The following is a 20,162-nucleotide window of genomic DNA, read 5'->3' as shown; positions in this document are numbered from 1 at the left end:
AGACAGCGATTCCAGTAAATCTAAAAGTCAGAGCCAAGATTTACAGAGTGAAGGCCAATATCTATGACACCTGAGCCAATATCTACAACTGTGGGCGTGTGTAGACCCAGCGTGCTCACCTGGTTGGCTGTCATAGACAGGATGCGGTCGAGGTCTTCGACGAGCTGTTTGAATGTGGGCCTGTAAGTAGGAACGGCGTGCCAGCAGTCTTTCATCATTAGGTACCTGAGGAGAAGAATGCCCCATTTATTGCAGCAGTAAAACAGAGTAGACCGGTACACAAACTTTTTTAGAAGCTGAGGTGGAGGGTAGAAAAGAGTAAACAGTTGCTAATGGAAACACAAACAACTTTGGTAAAGCCGGGAATACTGAACTAGACCAAATATACACATGCACAAATAACCAAATATTTATCAGAATATTTCTGAAGTGAAAGCTACAAAATCAGCCTAAATGGCGTGCTGTGTGGTGACACCTACAGCTCCTGCGGGCAGGCAGACGGCCGGTCCATGCGATGGCCTTCCTTCAGGAGCTTGAAGAGCTCCTCCACAGGCACCCCTGGGTATGGAGACCCACCGAGGGTGAAGATCTCCCACAGCAGCACCCCAAAAGACCACCTGCGACAACAATCACGAGTAAGCCTTGGGCAAGCCACACAAATGATTTCCAAAATCTATGTTGATATGACAGATTCCGACATCTGGTAACGGTAAATTTACTGTATGGAAATAATGCGGAGGCACTTTCCAGACTAAGATTTATAGCAGTCACCAAAGATTAATACATTTGACTGTGAAAATAAACACTTCTTTTATCCCTCCCAGCCGACACTGGCATACGACCAGCTTGGTACACAGACCCAGGGAGGCATTAATTAATCACTTGAGCTTCAGTGATGACTCACACATCGCTCTGGTGCGTGTAGATCCGGTCGAACAAAGCTTCCGGTGCCATCCATTTTACAGGCAAACGGCCCTGGGAAGCAAAATAGAGCCTCTGTTAGCAATCACTCACATCAACACAGCAGAGTGCAGCGACCCCTGAAGTAATATATACTCTAAACAATAGAAATTGTTAACCAAATCAAATATACCGGTAATCTTAGCACACATAATAACTTACATCTGTAAATGGATTGAACAATGATTTCATGCTCACATTTGTTGTCTTCTTGTAGTAATCTATGTGATGAATGTCTCTGGCCAGGCCAAAGTCTGCTATCTTCATCACATTGTCTTCTGTGACCAAGACATTCCGGGCAGCGAGATCTCTGTGAATACACTAACAAACACACACACACACACAAAAGAAAGTAAGCCCAGCTGCAAAACATTCACAAGCTTTTCAGTAGAAACATCGGATTTCTCCTTTAAGCTAACTACAACAAGCCAGTCACAACTCAAAGTGTGTTTGCCAATCTCACCTTTTTGGATGCCAGGTACTCCATGCCCCGTGCCACCTGATAGGCACAGGAGACGAGGTCTTTGATGCACATGCTCTCCGATGGCACCTGGTCAGGGTTGTAGCAGTACTCCATGCCAGGAGGTCTACGGGCACGCAGATACTCCCTCAGATTCCCTTTAGAGGCGTACTCCACAATCACATACAGAGGCCCTGGGGACACATTTGGTAGGATGCCTACTTAGCGGAGACTCATTTTGACTCATTATTCTCATTCATAGTGAAAGTCATTCTTATTCTTATCGTTATTCTTAAAATTCTTATTCTTAGCAAAGTCCAGTTCTACAAGTTCTCTCACCGTCTTGTGTGCAGGCTCCCAGCAGGTTAATGATGTTCTTGTGTTTCCCGATGATCTTCATCATCTCCATCTCAGAGATGAGATCCGAGAGGTCCTTCTCTGTGGCATCAGCTGAAATTAAAGTCACATAGTTCCATGTTATGGCAACCAGTACTGTGCGGTTTGGTTGAGGGTTTATTGTTTGAGTGATCGTAGATGCATCATTAAAATAACTTATTGTTGTAGTGCAATAAAAAAAGCAACCAATCTTCTTACAAAACAGACAATTCCACTATTGTCTAAAACAATACAATAGAATAAAAGTCTGTGGTAATACATTTTGCTGAGTAAACCCCTAACTCACATTTGAGCATCTTGACAGCCACTTTGGTCACACGGTTGGGCTTCTCCTTGTCCAGCCCCAGGGCCTCCCCCATAACCACTTGCCCAAAGCAGCCCTCTCCCAGGGGCTTCCCAAGAACCAGCCTGGGGACACAACAACCCACACAACAGTATGTTAGAGATCACACAGCAGATTATTCTCTTTCACACAGCAGATTACTCTCTATCACACAGCAGATTACTCCTCTATCACACAGCATATTTTCCCTCTATCACACAACAGATTATTCCCCAACACACAGCAGATTTTCCCTCTATCACCCAGCAGATTATTCTCTATCACACAGCAGATTTTTCTATATCACACAGCAGATTTTTCTTCTATCACAGAGCAGAGTTGTCTCGACCACACGTCTGATTTTCTGCAGTCACACAGCTGATTTGACTGCCACCCATGTGAGTGGTGGTCAGGCCTTTACCTTTCCCGGAAGAACTCCCAGTGAGGGTCCTGCGGGAGCTCGTACTCGGTCACACCGGGCAGCATGGGCGTCCCGCTGGACGAGAGGCGCGAGGGGCGCACCAGCATCGCCCCGGAGTTCAGAGAGGAGCTCGAGTCCACAGACACCTGCAGGCAGAGAGAGAGAGGTCAGACTCTGTGCACCCAGTGACGCAGGGTGAATGCAAGCCAAAGCTGATTGAAAGAGAAGAGCAAGCTGTATCCTGCTTAATGGTACTCTTTAAGGCAGCAAGCAGAGGCCATTGTAATCTTTTGATGGATGAAGCAAAACTACCTAAAAAATCCAGACTAGAAAACATAGCTAAGGATGTTTACTTATTGCTTATTGCACATCCGCTTTTTTTAGCACTTTGCCTGAGTGTATTTGTCCAGAGCCACAGCCTGAAGCGGTGCAGAAAAAGTGGTTAGTGAGTAAAGCTTCAAACCCCTTATCTACTTTCTGTTACCTGCTTGCGGAGGGGAATGCTCTTGGCTAGCTTGTGGACGGCTAGCTGCCCGTTGAACTCGCTCTTCTTGGAGGAGCTGCGGATCTTGACGATGGTGGCCACACCGGCCATGATGGAGATGAGGAAGAAACCCACGCAGTAGATCAGGACCTCAAGGTAGGTCTGAGTGGGCACGTCGGTCGGGGGCATGGCTGGGGACAGGGTTCAGTGAGGTCAAAGGTCAGACAGCTAGCCCCACATCAGGCACTCACAGAACCAGCAGGTGTGACATCTCTGTTTACCCAGAGACAACTCCCAAGTTTATTTAGATCGTCGTGTCAACCATTCAGCTGCCACCCATTCATCGGAAGTGAACATGAACACACACACACACACGCACACACACATCGACACACATGCACACACACACAGCAACAAGGGCCCCTGCTTTATTTTCAACCAGTGCATTTGACACTATTGGCATTGAGAAGACAGCACAAACTCCTATTGTGGCACCATAATGGCTCCTTTGTGGCGTAGGATTTCGCCCCACATTCTCCGCCGGTGTGAGGCTGCAGCCGTTCCCTGCACAAGTATGAAACGGGCCCGTGTGCGCCAAAACACCCTGGGCGGCCACGCAGCGCATGTCTCCTTTCTTTTACACCAAACGCAGGTCTACAGAGAGAGCTTTCAGGTGTGCTGCGCAGAGGTAGCCATAAAGGCTTAGATCAATTAAACCTCTAACTGTCTCTTTCTCTTGGGCACACACACTCACACACACTCACTCACACACACACACACACACACACACACACACACACACACACACACACACACACACACACACACACACACACACAAACACTTTAAACACTTGGAACAAGGGACATGTTTAAGACATTATGAATGAATATAAATGTTGCATTTAGTGTTAATGGCACCGTGATAAATCAGAATTACATTTACAGAAAGATCACACAAGCGATTTCACTTGTGCTTGAAAGAAGACGAGAAGCATGATCATTATGTTCATGTGTGGATCATCCAGGAGACTGACAACACAGATGCAAATGATCAGCTCAAACACCATAAAACAATATACTGATAGGACATTTCACAGGAAGAAATGGCATCAGCATTATAAGTAGATAGGAAAATAACACTTCAACTGCAATGCCAAAGTCATGCTGATAAAACAGTATCCATCATAGAAGTACTGATGTAAACAGAATGTCTACTGAACTACTTTTGAAATTTTAAATGATACCTGTGTATATATAATTCAATATTTACATGTTTTTTCAGCCCAATATTGGCAAGCAGTGAATGTGCAGACTTATGAGTCAAGTCTAAAATGACCAACAAAACACTTTTACGTGTCACTGTAAAAGGGCCCAGTCTGTGTGTTCAATCATTGATTGGTTTTAGAAGATAAGATGTTTCTAGGTGGGCTTCATGTGATACCCATAATGAAACAATAATATAATGGGGAAAAATGGTCAGGCCTGTAAATGAATGGCAACCAGATTCAGAACAGTCAGGTCCACCCAAATGTACTATATTTGTGTATGGCTGTGTTATTTTTAACAAAATGAGTGTAACACACAAAATAGGCTCTACTACAACACAAGTGTCAGACACAAGAAAACAATCACTGAGGTAAAGACCCAGAGTGGAAGAAAGGTAGAAAAGCAGGACCAGAGGGAGACCGGAAAAGCACCGATACCTTTGACAACAGTCAACCATGCAGAGTGATGCGAGAGCCCGATAGAATTGCCTGCCAAGCAAGTATACTCCCCAGCGTCCTCGAAGGAGATGTTCCTCAGGAGCAGAACCTCCATCTCCTTATCCGTGGTGTTGACGCCGGCCGCCTGCGGGAGAACAGAGAGGCAGAGCCCACAGACACCCACAATGTCAGGAGGAGCAGGAAGGAAGAGACCACAGAGAGAGAGAGAGAGAGGGGGAAACAGCACCTGGAAGGGACAGCGGAGAAAGGGCTACCCCAGAGAGGGGGAGGAAGGGGGGGCAGATCCCACCCCAACCCCTCCTTGACCCGATCTCCAGTCCCAGTCCCCTCAGCTGAGAGGGGGACACATGAGTGGCTTCAGAGAGCAGGAGCAGAAGAAGCACCCTCACCAAATAAAATAGCAACCCCCCCCAAAAAAACCACATAAGAGAACCTGCGCCGTCACATCACCACCTAAAGAATGGAGGAAGCACACCTCCCCACCACCAAAAACCCCACAACCACCTCCATCTCAACACACACGCGCCAGAGATGGACCACATGGAACTTTCCATCAGCAACCTAGAACATTCTGCTTGCTAGGTCTGCTGGGAGGTTCCATGGCACAGTCAAGAGTCAAGAGAACGCAGGGGTAAGGAACCGAGAGACAGGAAACCCATGCTCATGATCCAGGCCCACAAGCGGGCCCGCAACGACCCATCTGAAAGGTTTACCTTGGGCCTTGTGCCTGAGGACCGTTAGCCAGGCCGACTGATTGGCCTCTCCTATATAATTGGACACTTTGCATATATACTCGCCCCCCTCCTCCTCAGTGATATTGTAGAGGGTCAGCACCTGGGTGTCCGAGCTATTGACCCCTGAGTGCTGGGGACCACAAAACAAAAGCAGCCATGAAAAAGGTGGTTCTCCCATGACTGACATTTCTTCTTTTAAGAATCAGAAAAATGTATATCATTTCATATTTCATCTCATGTGATATGTCATGGTTATATGATTATTTTAATGATTAACTTATTATCATCATCCATACGCCAAGTTAAAAGTTAATGCACAAAGACGGACTAACTTTCTGTACTACTCATAAAACATTTACTACTGAGGAATAATACTTTCTGTTTATTGATGACTTGAAAAGGGCCTTACGAGTTTACGAGCAAAAGGCACTCCTTGGCAAACAGAGGTCACTGGTTCTTACCTTGAGAATGCGGACGAAGGGCAGGCCGTCAGGCCCCACTCGACTCCCATTCACTTCGATGTGCTTCAGCCACTGGATGTGCGGCTGCGGGTCGCTGAATACCTTGCACACGAACTCCACGTCGCTGCCCACCACGGCGGTGCGGTTAGCGGGCAGACCCGCGTACAGGATGGGCCGGTGAGGAGAGCGCTCTGCGGCGAGCACCAGAGAGGTCGAGAGGTTAAGAGAGAGAGAAACACAACCCAAACCCACTTAAAGAAATCCAATCGGACAGCTTGAACAAAGTTCACTTAAGTGGATGGTGCACAGTTGTACAGCCCGCCATTCCGCACACTCAATCAGAGGCTTCTCAGGTCACAACATTAGTGTACGTCTAGTGAGAATTATTCACAAATGAATAATGAAGTGACAAAATAAGTTTGAACTGACCTACTACATCCAGTTGGTATGTATGGTTGATGCTGCCGTACTTGTTCTCCACCAAGCACGTGTAGTTGCCCTTGTCTGAGGGCACCACTGACTCCATGATAATGGTCCACATATGCTCCCTTAGCTAGAGAGGTCAGTAAGGAGGAGAGGGAATTAGCACATGTGGAAAACTGAAGGCAGGAGAGTAAACATCATATCTACAGCGGCTCTATGCGATAGTGGGTGAATGGACAGAGCTACAGATACTGTAGAGAGTTGTAGATACATTTGTCTCTTTTCCAGACTGTTTATCTAAATCAAAATGGCCCTTTCAAACATGCACACAGAGCTTGTTTCCTTTCAGAGCAGCAATCTATGATAACCTGTGACAGCTTTCCTGGTTGGCCAAAGGAAGAGAGTAACCCAAGCCTGTCGTGGTGTTTGTGTGTACATTCTAATCAGGGGGTGTGATGGCAGGGTGGGGGGTGGGGGGCGGCTCAGGTGGCTTTCCCTGGGGGCATTCCCATTTAGCAGCTCACACCTGCCCATTGTGTGGCGAGGTGTCAACTTCTCGCCTCACAGTCAGGGTGTAAACCACCCCTCCCCCAACCCAACTCCCAGACACACATACACACACATACGCACACACAGAAACCTTGGCTGGGATTGAATATTCAGCATAGGGATGATAAGACAGTATAACGTCTCTGTTAGGACTGATCGCGACTGATCTGGTGAAATGAAGTGAAGACTATAGCTGTAAAGTGGTGGTGGATGCACCTTGAAGCCACCGATGCGATGGTCCCGTTTGAACTCCCTGCCGTTCTTCAGCCAGCGGAGAGAGGGCGTGGGGTTGCCATTGGCCTGGCACCGGAACTTGACCGTTTTGCTGGCAGGGACAGCATGCAGCTTCTTCTCCATCTTCTCAGGCTGAGCCCACCTAGGTGCCATTGCTGGAGAACAGGACAGGATGGGAGGAGAAGTTCTAGAGGTTAGTTGAGCTAACAGGAGTGTGCAAATAAATGAACGACTCAGAGCTACAAGTTGCATAGATGGGATTACATTGACAAACGTACATATTTGCTCTACAAACAGAGAAGTGCATGTGTATTTAGACTTACGCAGAAGCTTCTGGCTGCTTGAGAGTTTGTTCTCTTCCGAGGAAGACTCATCATCATCCTCATCTTCAGACGATGCCACTGCATCAGCTGCAGATAAAGAGAAGAACATTTAGTGTTTAGTGAAAAGATATTCTCACTTCCCTCATTACTACAGTAAGATGCAAAGGTTTGCAAGGGTAAGGGTTTGCAAAGGGAAAGATACAAAGCATTTTGACTAATTCACATATTCGTTTTCAACCACTAAATGTTTAAAAGACATCTGTACACTTCAGAAAACATACAGTAAAAACAAACATCATTTTTCAATTAAATATTTGCTTTGCAACACAGTAAAAAAATGATCCTTCAAACACTTCCTGCCTCTCCCAGCTGTGCCCTCAGTGGAGAAGGGCCTGGCTCTGAGCACTGACCACTTGCGTCAGTGGCGTATGCAAACTCAAACGACGTGAGTCACCATCAAGGCGTCTCTCCAAGACGCGGTTCAGGCTCATGCTCACACTGCCTCACTGTGAGGCGATTCATAAGGAGATGCCTGTCAGAGCGCTCAGAAGCTCGGGGGTTCAGAGAGTCCACCTCTCCAGGCTCCAGGCTCTGGGCTCCGATGGTGCCTTCACACGAGCAATCAGCATGATTCACAAATGCATTCCATGCAAAGACTATTTAAGTAAAGTGAATTATGAAGAGAGCCATCTAACCTTTTGTCGGCTGCTCTGTATAAAAGCATCAGCTAAATTAATAAATGAATGAACCAAACATAGGACTCCTTACACACCCCGAAGGGGGCAAGCTGATACATGTCTGTGTTGTTTTTTAAATTCTTGTAGCCCATTAAAATAAATCCTTTTTATCATTTCAATCCACTTGTGTCTGGATTTGGATGTGTTATGCCAAGAACTTTTTTGACAACATTTGTTTACCATTTATGCTCTTTAGATAGATAGATAGATAGATAGGTAGATAAATAGATAGATAGATAGATAGATAGATAGATAGATTGTTCAAGAGTTGTTTAACTTTACAACTTTATAGTTGTTTACCATTCATACTCCTTATAGTTGGGGGAAGGATAACTGCTGTGCACTTTCACAGCCTTTGACCCTGTGACCTTGTTCATTGGCTTTCCTCCATAAAGGTCATTCACACATACCTCCACCAGAGCATGTGGCACATACCTGTGATGTTCACTGCGAAATAGGCGCTGTGGTTGCCCCGCGGGCCGTGGCTAAAGCAGCCGTACAGGCCCGAGTCTGCCGGCTCTGCGGCCTCGATCTCCAGCACGCGGCCCTCGCGAGCCACCGGCACCCCCTGCTTGGTCCACCTGACCTCCTGCTGCGCCTCTGCAGGCTCGAAGCATGCCAGCACTAAACGCTCTCCCGGGAACAACGTGTACAGCTCCATTTTCACCTCCGACTGGACTAGTGGTGGACGAAACAACAAACAAACAAAAAAAAAAAAAAAATGGCATGCATTTGGGTGTCTGGGGCTTTGGAGACAACGAAAAAAGATTTTATATTTTTTTCCCCAAGACTGGAGGGACAATAGCTGCTAAAGTTTTTTTTCCGAAAAAGGAAAAACCGCCACCAAATAAAACAGTGCACCAGCCAATGAAAAGCCACCGCTGACCAGAGACAGACTGAAGAATCCCCCAAATGTGAAAGCAGAGGGTAGACCGACAGGGGCCAGAGAGGACACACACATAGAAGCAGCCCTCTGTGAAATAAATTCTAAAACGTACACATATTTACATCATTGAGGCCTGTATATGAATATTCCATCAAACTGTGCCACTGGGAGTCGCTGGGTTTAATGTGAAAAAGGAGGAGGACTTTAGATGTGTATGCAAAAGTACCTACAACTGTGGGCCACTGTGAATAAGGAAAGGAAACAGTTGAAAGATTAACTTCTCTTATTCATTAAAGGCATTTGAGATTGAAATGAAGTCAGCCCCTCTTCATGTAAACACAAAAGCCAGAGAAGCTCTGATGCTATAGAGGTCCAAGCACACATGACTTTTGTTTCTCAAAATACTCATTCAAAACCAAAGCAGCCGTCCTGCTTAAGGTCATCGTAATTGTCAAACAAACCAATCCCCTTCCTTTTGTCTCAGCAACATGTCTAACAATGCAGGAGGGTCCCGTGGCAAGTGAGGGGGTTGGTGGGGTATCCAGGGAGTGGAGGGGGGGGGGTATGTTTAAAGACAGGCAGGGAGGCCTGTAGCAGCAGGTTCCCCTGCCAGTTGTCATGGAAACCCTACTTGAGCCAAGGGGAGGTATTTCCTGGATCACAGGCCCCTTAATCCCGGCAGGAAAAAGGGCTAAGGGGGGTAGGATCAGCTTTCTGCTTAAAAACCCAGCCCTGAATGAAGTGCAGGAGGCTATGGAGGGAAGCGAGCTGCGTGAGGGCACGTCTCCCCCAATACGAATTCAGATCTGATCTCGAAACAGTGCGACCCCCTCTACCCCCCAACCAACCCTCCCCTTTCCCCAGCTCAATTCCCGTACGAACCCTCTCCCTCTCCCTGGGCTGATCTCGAGCCTGTTACCTCGTTTCCTCCAGACGGTCCTGCTGATAGAACCGCTGGTAAACATTCCAGTGACTTATCAGAGCAGAGAAATCAGTGATGGGAGTGCGCATGCTTGGGTCTACACGGACCTAGTCGTTTTGATAAGCACAGTCAATAGTGCAGTCAAAAAAATCAATGTGCTTCAATGTGCACTCTTGTTTCATTTTATTTACTTAGCTATAACTTCTTCCGATTTTCTCTTTATCATCGGTCTAAGAGCCTGAGCAAACAGGACAAAATACACACCCTACTCCTGAGAATATAACAAATGTATCTTTTCTCTCACAAAGTTACACCGAGTTTTGGGTAACAGGCATCTAGAACTATGGGGTCTGACCTAAGGCCACAGCCCCTCTTCATAAATTACCAACAAGGCATTGTAATTAAGGGTGCGAATGGGCAGCAACCCTCCCTGTCGGTCTGTGTAGGCCTGCATTCAGAACATATCTCTGAACATAAGCACAGACCACTGGAGATAGGACAAAGACAGGGCAGCCATGAACAACAAACATAATCTGTTCTCTCTTCAAAATTGGAACCAGTCAACAACACGTTGGGAAAGAGAGAGTGATGCAAAGGGAAGGGCATAAAATCTCCAGACGGGGTGGCAGAAGGGTCGGAAATTCGTAGCAGCTTTTGTTTCTGGAGCCCCGCCATGACTTAAAAAAAAAAAAAAAAACGAACCTAAGTTCAATTTAGATGTTTTTGTGCACTGACATAAAACAGGACGTTGTGGGATGCAAAACAAAAAGGTATTATATACATGAGTTCTTTTGACAGAAAAAGGCAACAAAAGTTCAGCTGTAAAACAGATGGTTGCATGTGTGAAGCTGAAAAAAATGCTTTCATGGGAGGAAAGGGGGAACTCGGTCTGAAAGGAGTCAGGTTTTTATTTGGGCTATCATGTAATTCCAGAGCCAGCCTGACCAACCAAAATATTCTGCTCAAATTCACAGACAAACATCGCGTCATCTCTGCCCAAGGTTCATCCTAAAACTGCAGGTCTCAACTAGTCAGGCCCTGAAAAGAGAGGATTGAGTTTCAGCCCCTATTCAGCAGGGATAATTCAGACCATCTGATTTCCTAAAACTCTTCTCACAAAAACTCCCAGAGCTATGCCTGCCATGTTTTTTTTTGCTCACAACCCCCTTGTGAGACTTAACATTTTCAGACTACGCTGCACAAACTGCGCTCTACTGCAAAATGCAGCTAGTCAAATCGTGTGTGACAGTGTAGTTAATCTACCAGATTTGGTGTTCGGCATCGAACTTGGCCGAGGTTCCACAGAGGAAGCAATCGGCCTAGTGGATTGCTGTTGGGATTTCCTGCCCGAGCAGTAAATAGTGCTGTGGACTGCCAGACTGCAGCGTCCAGGTCTCTCACTGAAAAGTATTCAACATTGCACTAAGAGCAGGAAGGAGAAAGGACAGAGAAAGAGAAAGAGAGAGAAAGAGAGACTGAAAGAGAGGAAAAGCTAACAAAAACAAATCAAAGGGGAAACATGTGGAAAGTCCGTGGCTGGGTTATTTCCCTGCCAACCCACGAGTCATGAAATTAGGCTGTCACTCAAGCTGTGACCCAGTGAGTGCAAAGCATTGCATCTGTGTGTGTGTGTGTGTGTGTGTGCGTGTGTGTGTTATGGGCTGATGTGCCACCACTGCAGCATATGTGCCGATACGTTGTGGGAATTACAACCACAAACACCCCCATAAGGACTGCAGTATGGACAGGGGAGGTATCAGGCTCAGGTTATCCCAGAGAAAGACTACACTTCTTCACACTAACTAGTTTGACTACTCCCTGCGCCCTTGGAAGAAAAAAAGATTCCCATGATAACTAGCCGGGCTGCTCCCATGGCTAAAGCCAACCATCAATCCCTGTCCCTTTGCTCATTCTGCCGAAGAGAACTCCCATGATTCCCAGAAACATGATCTCCAAGGTGAACATCGGCCTGAGGGTGGAGACCCAACCTTTTTTGTTTTGTTCTCTTTTTTTGGCCACTGGTACGTTAATTTATAGTTTCCCTGGCAGATAGCTCTTCCCTGCCTGACACCAAATACCTCGACAAAACAAAGGGAGGTGCACAGGAGAAGACCCCCCCCATCTTCCACAAAAGACGCCCAGATTCCTACACTTCCATATCACTGACTTATGATAAAGCCCTTCTTTCAGCTATCCCACACACATACACACACTTTCACACACACACACACACACAAACACACACACACACACACACACACACACACACACACACACACACACACACACACACACACAGGTGTGAGCACATAAGGACATAAGCACCCTCCAAACCCAGACAGAGGGAGCTACCCCTGAGACGGATATTTAAGCGCAGGGTATAATTCTCTTGGGCTTTGTTTAGGCAATTGCACTCGCTTAAGTTTCTTAATTGCAAGCAATTTCAGCCACGCCGACCCTCGCTAGGCTGTGCTTGCATCAGACATCCTTAGGAGTGATTAACCCTCCCATTTGAATGAGAACACTACACACATTTGACTGAATGTGAGGACTATGGTCGCTTACCACCATACTGTGGAATACCAGTGTAATGCTAATCGTGTCTGCATTGCTCAGACAAAAAAAACAGACAGAGACGTGGAAAAGGCATTACTGTAAAATTCTTGTCAAATGGGAAGAGCAGGGTATACACTGTGTATCCACACAAAATAATCTGAAGTCTTATTTCATCTGAGACCCAGACGCTTTCACATACTGAGCTTATCCTTTCAAGTCTATCGTTCAAAGATTACATAGTCTGTGTAATTCATACATCACGGGAGGCAAACAGAGGCCTTGTCCAACTTCTCAAGAAAAGCATGCACAACAACAAAAGCCAAGGAACGTGTGAGACAAAGAGAGAGAGAGAGCAGGAAGAGAAAAAAAAAAGGAAAACTGCTAGTCATTAGCATCTGGAACGTGAAAGCGTAAAGGGGCCTGATGAGTTCCAGCCATGCTAGTTAACTCCACATCAAAACAGAGCTGGCAACAGCCGAAGGAGCCGAGACGCCAAGATGGCTGCCATAGGAGACGGGGTCCTCTGTTCGCTTCACATCAAACGACCCCCATATCATTTTTGACCTAAGTCATTCCAAGTGAGAGCCAGACCATCAATCACTCATAAGCAACCCCATGCTCAAAGAAAATTATCTGGAGCCTATGTTATATTATAAAAATAATGTTTATATGACACAGCTCAGTATTAAACACACCCATATCTATTACGGGTCCTAGTCTTGGCTTAACAAACAAATATCTGAGCATCACTAGCTTGTTGGAGAAAATTAATGTTTGGATCAAATTTATTGAAAGAGCTGACAAAGATACTGTCATCTTATACAAGTGGAAAGACAAACAAGAGGGCTGTGTGTGTGGAATAATGAAATCACAGCACCAATTCCAAGTTTCCAGCAGATTCTGATCCAGCAGAATAAAAGGTTAAACCACACAGTGGATGTTAACCAAATCATAAAGTGGAATAATGATGCCAGGGAAGGCAGGATAACAAAGACGTCATTTCTGAAGCACCCGCAAACTCTTGTTATGCTGAATTGTGTGTGTGTGTTTGCGTGTGTGTGTGTGTGTGTGTGTGTGTGTGTGTGTGTGTGTGTGTGTGTGTGTTTGTGTTTATGCACTGGTTTTCAAAGAGACGGAAGTCCTACACATTCACATCTGGCTAATCCCAAGGAAAACAAGAAGAAACTCCAGGCAAAAGGTAACAGACGAGCACCAGAACAAACCCTTCCGACCCCCCCCCTCCCCACACACACACACACACACCCACAGGTGGCTGAGGCCTTAGGCATGCAGGGATGCGTCAGTGGGTACCTTGATCGGTGACGGCCGGTCTCGCTCGCGCCCCTGTCGGCAGCTGGGTCAGCACGGTCCACAGGAGGAGCAGACTCCATGACAGCAGCATTCTGTGGGTGCCCATTCCACTGGCAGAGGCAAGGCACGGGCGACGTGTTCAGACAGACAGCTGGGGGCATCAGCACAAGGCCATGTGCTCCGCTGCAGGTGAGCTACCTGTCAAGGGGGAGAGAATATGTAAGCATCAAACAACCAAAGAGACCACATCATAACATTAGACTTTGGAGAAGAGTGGGTTGAAAGTGACCGATTATTTTTTTCCCCCATTGCCTCTCATGATGTATTGAATCCAAACTGCTTATATCCAAACTAACATTGAGTTCAGTGAACGTTTATTTTGAAGGGTTGTGTTCCCTCAGACAGCTGACCCACTGACCCTGGGATCAAGCCTGCTGGCTGATCTTAGGCTACATTTTTCCATTTCCCATAACTCATAACTAGGGTGCAGTTCATGTCTGTTCAGCCACTCCTTGAGACAGCCGCAGTGAGCGTCTTCTCCTGACCGTGTCCACTGACGACCAGCAGCCACAGCAGCAGCAGCAGTCCCCCCATCCATAAAGCTCTTGGTACAAAGACCAGATCTATCTGATTGGCTAAAACCATAAAGCCACCCCGTTATAAACTCCATCTGGTGGGCACTAATGCTTCCCCTTAAACCACAGTCCCTTTCAGTGTTTATTAAAGCCGAAGAAGATTAATGAGTTTTTACAGTGCATCTTTCCAAAACATACACACAAGGGCTGGACCCAGAAGTGAATTCAATTCACCGTGTATAAAAACACTCTCGCCGGTAATAGAAAAATAGATGTGGTTTCAGGCATCACCAACCTTTTTCACAAAGAACACTTTTTAAGGAGTTATTTACTTGTAGAAGTTTATTTCTATTCTGCCTGAAAGAGCTTGAAAATAAGTAGACCTCCTTAGGGGGAAGCTCATAGAGCAATAGCTGTTAGCGGTACGGCTAAGAGCAGCTGTGAGGAGGTGTTGAGAGGTGGTCTATGAAGTGTGAAGCACACATCTGTTAATGTTATCCCCCCCAGGGATTGCCACTTGTCACTTGTTTCCTCTCGGAGGCCAACAACGCCTCAGACCCAGCCAAACGTCCCACAACAAAGGGCTGGCCATCCCAGAGTTGTTTTTAATGCCACCCTCCTCCGACCATTAGGCAAATGACCATTTGCTCCCACTTGTTCCCTGCCTCTCCAAACTCCCCTGAGAGAAAGCAACACACAGAACTCCAATTATATCCATTTGTTATGCTTTCTAAAATAAGGGCAGTGTTGCTGACTGGCATCTGACCAACTTGTATCCCTTCCATAAGTTCTCCTTCAATACCTATATATATACTATATCTAAAACAATATGTTTCACATATTAGATTGTCTTGCCTCTCAAATCCATGTGGAAGAAAACTAAATCTCTTTAGGAAAATGAGCATGAATGCAGAAGCTTTTTATATTTCCAGTTTTCTCCTCTATTTAGCCAAATATATGAGCTTGGCTCTTGATTCTGATGTCCTCTCACCAAGAGCATGCCTGTGGCCAGGGCTAAAACAGGCAGAACTCCTGTCAGGGCACTGCATGGCGCTTGGCTACTCAAAGTCTATAAGGCTGTAAAAAGATTCTGGACCCTCAGGTCAGCTCTCCATGGGGACATGGTCTAATTGACATACGTCTTCATGTCCTATCATGTTTTGGCCTCAGCCCGTCCCCTGCTGCTTCTGGACGGCAAGAGAGAGGGGAAAAAATACACTTCCTCTTTCTCTGCTGTGATATCAAGACTGTGTTGAGATGGACTCGTAAAAGTGATGAATGAAGCGTGTCCATACATTATTGGGGTCTGATTTTACGGCCTAAACGGCAAAGTGTTCATCACACTATAGGTCTTCGTCCTTCAGGGTTTTTCCTGCAAAGCGATAAAAACGCCGATGCAGGCTCCGACCCTTAAATGAAAAATGCCGAGCGGCCACGTGCATCAGGTTTATGAAGATATCATTAATGCAGTTCACTTCATTGAGGGAGCCTATAACTCTCTCCAGCAGTAAACTTTAAAAATCTCTTAAATTAATGAGAGCCTCCACAAAGATTCATGAAAACAAAAGTTACTGCAGTGACTTTCCTGTGAGAAATCTCAGCACCTTATATGCATTTCTGGCAACACGAGAAATATTAAAATAGACTCTACAAAAGCGAGACTGCATTAAGCAAAGTTATGGGAATGGCAATAAATGATTTAGCCAACAAGCCTGAGGTCAATCAGACATTAGATTCATTCTTGCCTTGATTTGTTTACCTCTCCCAAATGTACATTCAAATTATGTGTCTCACAAATAGTTGCATGGCCACACATACAGATTTCTCTCTCTCACTCACTCACTCACACACACACACACAGTCCCTATGTTTTAACACCAGTGTGACCTTGCATGATGGGTGTGTCAGCAGGAGAGAATGCCGAGATCTTTCTGGAAGATGATTAATTTCTCTATCATACACGAGGGATTAGCAGAGGAGTGCCTGTGCCCAGCATTTGCGAATAGGAATATTTTTTTTTTCATTCGCGACTGGCCTTGTCCCATGAACCCCCACAGATGGCTGCCGTTTTTGGGAAGCAGATTCAACTTTTCGACTCACAGCCCTCAATGTTTCTTCTCGGAATGAGATTCCGTCTTTCCTGAACTTCCTTTCCAGAGAGCCTCACCTACACACCTACACCTACACACAGACACTCACGCGCGCACACGCACACACACACGCACACGCACACGCACACACACACACACACACACATGCTCATGACTCAAAGTAGGCCTCCCACTCCTGCCGTCATGGTAACACAGTCAGCAACACCTGTACAGCTCTGTCAAAGTCTATTACCTGTGAGGTGGAAAATACCACAGGAGCTACCTCACAACTATGGATACCGAAAGTTTTACTGCTTGTTTTACTACATATCTCAAGCCAGAAGTGAATAGTTATCTGTCCAAGATTTGAGGGACATTACACTGAGACAATGACTGAAATATTGAATAATCTAACAGACCAGAGGAGGAGAAATTCTGTAATGGAGAAAGCTGAACTGCTTACACCACCAAGAGAAGTTTACAGGTTGATGAAATTTGACAAGCACAAGTGAGAGGTTACAACACTTCATGCCAAATGGTGTGCAAAACACTAGTCACTATGAAAACAATAGGTATGTTAGGCTTATATTTGGCTAAATATTTACCACCCAGGCACACTGAATCCTCTTCTTCCTACCTAGGCTTTGGTGGGGGTAGCTGGGGGTAAAGCCAGTGAATAAGCCCTTTGTGATAATTAAAGGTTTGGGTCGACTCTCTACCCCCCTGTGAGCTGAACCCTTGCTCTTAATTACTGAGCTCCTGCATCCATGCATGACATTCCTCAGCTCTGTGTTTGTTTTCCGAGACAGGGACCCTGTCTCTACTCAGTCTTAGTCTCTCCCCACCTCATCCATCCTCCTCCTCCTCGTCTGCGATGATAATTCATCCAGGCGCCTTTCACCTGTAGCTGCTAAGATTCCCACGGAAGTCCCCTCAACCCACCCATGAAGTGGCACCTCCAGGCTTAAGGCCCCGTCCTTTTGTTGGGGAGTTGAACTCCTCAGAACTATTATGAACAATCGCTCAAACAGGCTCAGTCTAAATTTCAATGTTAATGTACATACAACTGGCATTTTCAACAGGCATTTTATTCTATAGTTGTGGTCTGTTCTGGGAATAATCAACAACACATTGTGTTGCTAATATAAACAGGTACAAATGTAAACATATAAATGGCAGCTGATGCATACATCATCTACAAAAACCCATTATGAACAATAACCAATGACTATTCCAGTGACCCAAATGAGGTTAGAGATGTCTTCTCTCTCTCACCAGAAGCAAGAGAGCCTTCTTGGAGCTACACAGCCAACTCCCTGAGCTTGCCCAGGAATGGCATCCCATTCCACTGCTCTTATCAGAGCCCAGAAAATGACACGGAGGCAGCATTAGCGGGAATCAGCACTCCCAGGAACCGGCAGAGGTAGTCACAGTGGCTGCTCTGGGGAAGGGGAGGGGGTTGACGGAGAAATGGTGGAGAGCAACACAGCCTGACCAGGTGCAGAAACCGAGCGGGATCCTCTTTCAGCGCAAGGCAAAGTTAGTCATTCAATTTGGCCTTCCTCCAGATGCCAAGGAAGGGTATGCCACTTAGCTATAACTCACAGACTGAGCAGTGCTGAAACGGCCTGGGGCTTGTGCCAACACTTTCACCTGAGGCTGCTGGAGCTCTAGAGACAAAGAGAGAACGCTGCCTACTAAATCACTAGTCCCAAATGATTAAGTCCACCAAAACTCAAAGTCATTCCTATATTTAGATAGTTTAGTCCGTTCTCTGTGCAGCAACACTGCATGGAAAATATCAATCAACCTGTGTCAGTGGGGAAAATACTCCTGAATAGAGGCAAGCACCCCAAGATGAGTATTTTAAACATTATAAACACCAGTAGAGAATTGAATTTAAGTTTTAGACCTCTGGAACACTGAACTCTGACCTGTGGAACACTGACATAGCCTATGTGAACTGCATTGAGTATTGAGAGATACAAGATGTTAGGCTACATATAGGCCTACCATGATAGTGAAATTACATAGTTTTCCAAACTATAGTTATACTACAACTTCTCTGTTTTTTTTCCTCCAAAACATCAAGGCACCTAGACCTATCAACAACCCTCGCATATTTAAAACGTCACGAAGGCCGAAGGGCCATTTTCATTTACATTGGTATGCAAAATAACCACATGCCAAAACAATGAGGTATTCTAATGCCATTCCTCAAGCTGCGAGGAGACCTGACCGAGGTTAATAATTCATTTCGAACAACTGATTAAAGGAGCAATAATTGGACTATAGGCTCAAATTAGAGAACCGTTAACTTCATACCAAATCAAACTCTCCACAGATGGGCTAACACTGATGGCAAGTGGTGTAGTTTGCGACAAAATGTGGATTTTATGTGTAGTTTTTAAAAGCTTAATCTTGTGTGGGGATACTCGGAGCACATTCTAGAATCACCAGCTGGTTGAATTCATAAACCGCCTCTATATGAATTCTGATGTTTATGTGGAGGAAACCGCTGGGACCGCATGCAGCAGACATTCACACCCTAAAACTACCAGTGACCAAAATGGTTCATTATGCTATTTCATTACAACCTGATAGAGTCAAAGATATGCAACACATTCGGAAACAAACTGGGAGTTGGTGTAGGATACAATGTATCTCCATTAGTCAACTAATGTAATACTAGTAGCCTACACTAGGTACATAGTAACTACAACGTTTATTTGCATTCACTGGGTAGGCTATATGGATTGGATGAATCTCAGGGCGAATTAAAAAAAAAACTATGCAGTCTACACAGAGTAACATTGGATTTCTGATATTGATGTAAGGTAAATCTTCAGTGTATTTTTTTATTCGAGGAAGAAAAGGCGAACAAATGCAAGACTGGTAGCCTACAGCAACAAATCACATCAGCTCTGGCCCACCTTTTAAAGGTAGGCTAGCCTAACGTTATTCGATAAGAAATGTTTGCAACAGTAAACCCAGCATGGTTGCAAGATGAACATAACAGCAGACGAACTTACCCGATTAGCCTATTCCACGTATATTTACTGTCAGCAAAGTGGGGTAACGTTGTGCGTTTTTGTGAAGTGCTGCAGATCCTAAATCCTCCAATAGTTTGAGTGGCAGAAGCTGGGCGCCACAATGCGTCCAGGAATGTCCATAGAACGAAAATCGAGTTGCGCGGAGTGAAATCTAAAGTCACCGTTCAAACATCACTCGTGAATGCCCCTTATTAAGTAAACTAACAAAGCAAAATGGTTGCTTAACTAGATAATAAAACAGCATAAATTAGCATTAAACTGAACTATGCGCATTTCGACGAACCTGATCTTAACAAAACCGTGGGAAACTCTGCTTTATTGTTTCGGAAGGGGGATGGCGACGTGTTCCCCCTCTAAACAGACCAAAAAGTTATTTTTTTTCTTAATAAGGCTAAGGTCTGTCTCTTTCGCTAAACAACTTTCCAGCACGCACGCTCATATGTTGGAAAATGAAAAGTGTAGCCACCGATTGCTTGTCTTCCAGCTTCTCTCCGCTTTCAGTCCTTCGTTGTGTTTCTATCCTGCCTCATGCGCCTGGC

The 20,162-nt window shown here is 45.6% G+C and overlaps 2 protein-coding genes across 8 annotated transcripts in view; one reads left to right on the top strand and one right to left on the bottom strand.

The window, feature by feature from the left end:
* stc1l (stanniocalcin 1, like) overlaps positions 1-12,262 on the top strand; it is a 21,812-nt gene extending 9,550 nt beyond the window's left edge. The window contains exon 5 of the transcript XR_006021501.1: positions 12,229-12,262. The gene's annotated coding sequence lies outside the window, so the exon portion shown is untranslated. The remainder of the gene's footprint in view (positions 1-12,228) is intronic.
* Positions 1-20,162, bottom strand: part of fgfr1b (fibroblast growth factor receptor 1b) — a 21,953-nt gene extending 1,791 nt beyond the window's left edge. The window contains exons 1-17 of one of the 7 annotated variants that reach the window (XM_042059052.1): positions 19,603-20,162; positions 13,906-14,103; positions 8,666-8,908; positions 7,494-7,580; positions 7,153-7,325; positions 6,394-6,517; positions 5,965-6,155; positions 5,483-5,633; positions 3,038-3,234; positions 2,560-2,705; positions 2,103-2,224; positions 1,760-1,870; positions 1,424-1,614; positions 1,159-1,281; positions 905-975; positions 480-617; positions 120-225 (exon numbers count right to left, since the gene is read on the bottom strand). In XM_042059052.1, the coding sequence (XP_041914986.1) occupies positions 120-225; positions 480-617; positions 905-975; positions 1,159-1,281; positions 1,424-1,614; positions 1,760-1,870; positions 2,103-2,224; positions 2,560-2,705; positions 3,038-3,234; positions 5,483-5,633; positions 5,965-6,155; positions 6,394-6,517; positions 7,153-7,325; positions 7,494-7,580; positions 8,666-8,908; positions 13,906-14,011 (2,280 nt within the window). In that variant the 5' untranslated portion in view covers positions 14,012-14,103; positions 19,603-20,162. Of the gene's footprint in view, positions 1-119; positions 226-479; positions 618-904; positions 976-1,158; positions 1,282-1,423; positions 1,615-1,759; positions 1,871-2,102; positions 2,225-2,559; positions 2,706-3,037; positions 3,235-4,748; positions 4,894-5,482; positions 5,634-5,964; positions 6,156-6,393; positions 6,518-7,152; positions 7,326-7,493; positions 7,581-8,665; positions 8,909-13,905; positions 14,104-19,602 lie in introns of all 7 variants that reach the window. The other 6 variants (XM_042059053.1, XM_042059054.1, XM_042059055.1 and 3 more) reach the window with 6 other exon arrangements.

The sequence above is a fragment of the Alosa sapidissima genome, chromosome 13 (genome assembly GCF_018492685.1).
Source record: "Alosa sapidissima isolate fAloSap1 chromosome 13, fAloSap1.pri, whole genome shotgun sequence".
Lineage (NCBI taxonomy): Eukaryota > Metazoa > Chordata > Actinopteri > Clupeiformes > Clupeidae > Alosa > Alosa sapidissima.
This window is presented reverse-complemented; position numbering and strand designations above follow the sequence as displayed.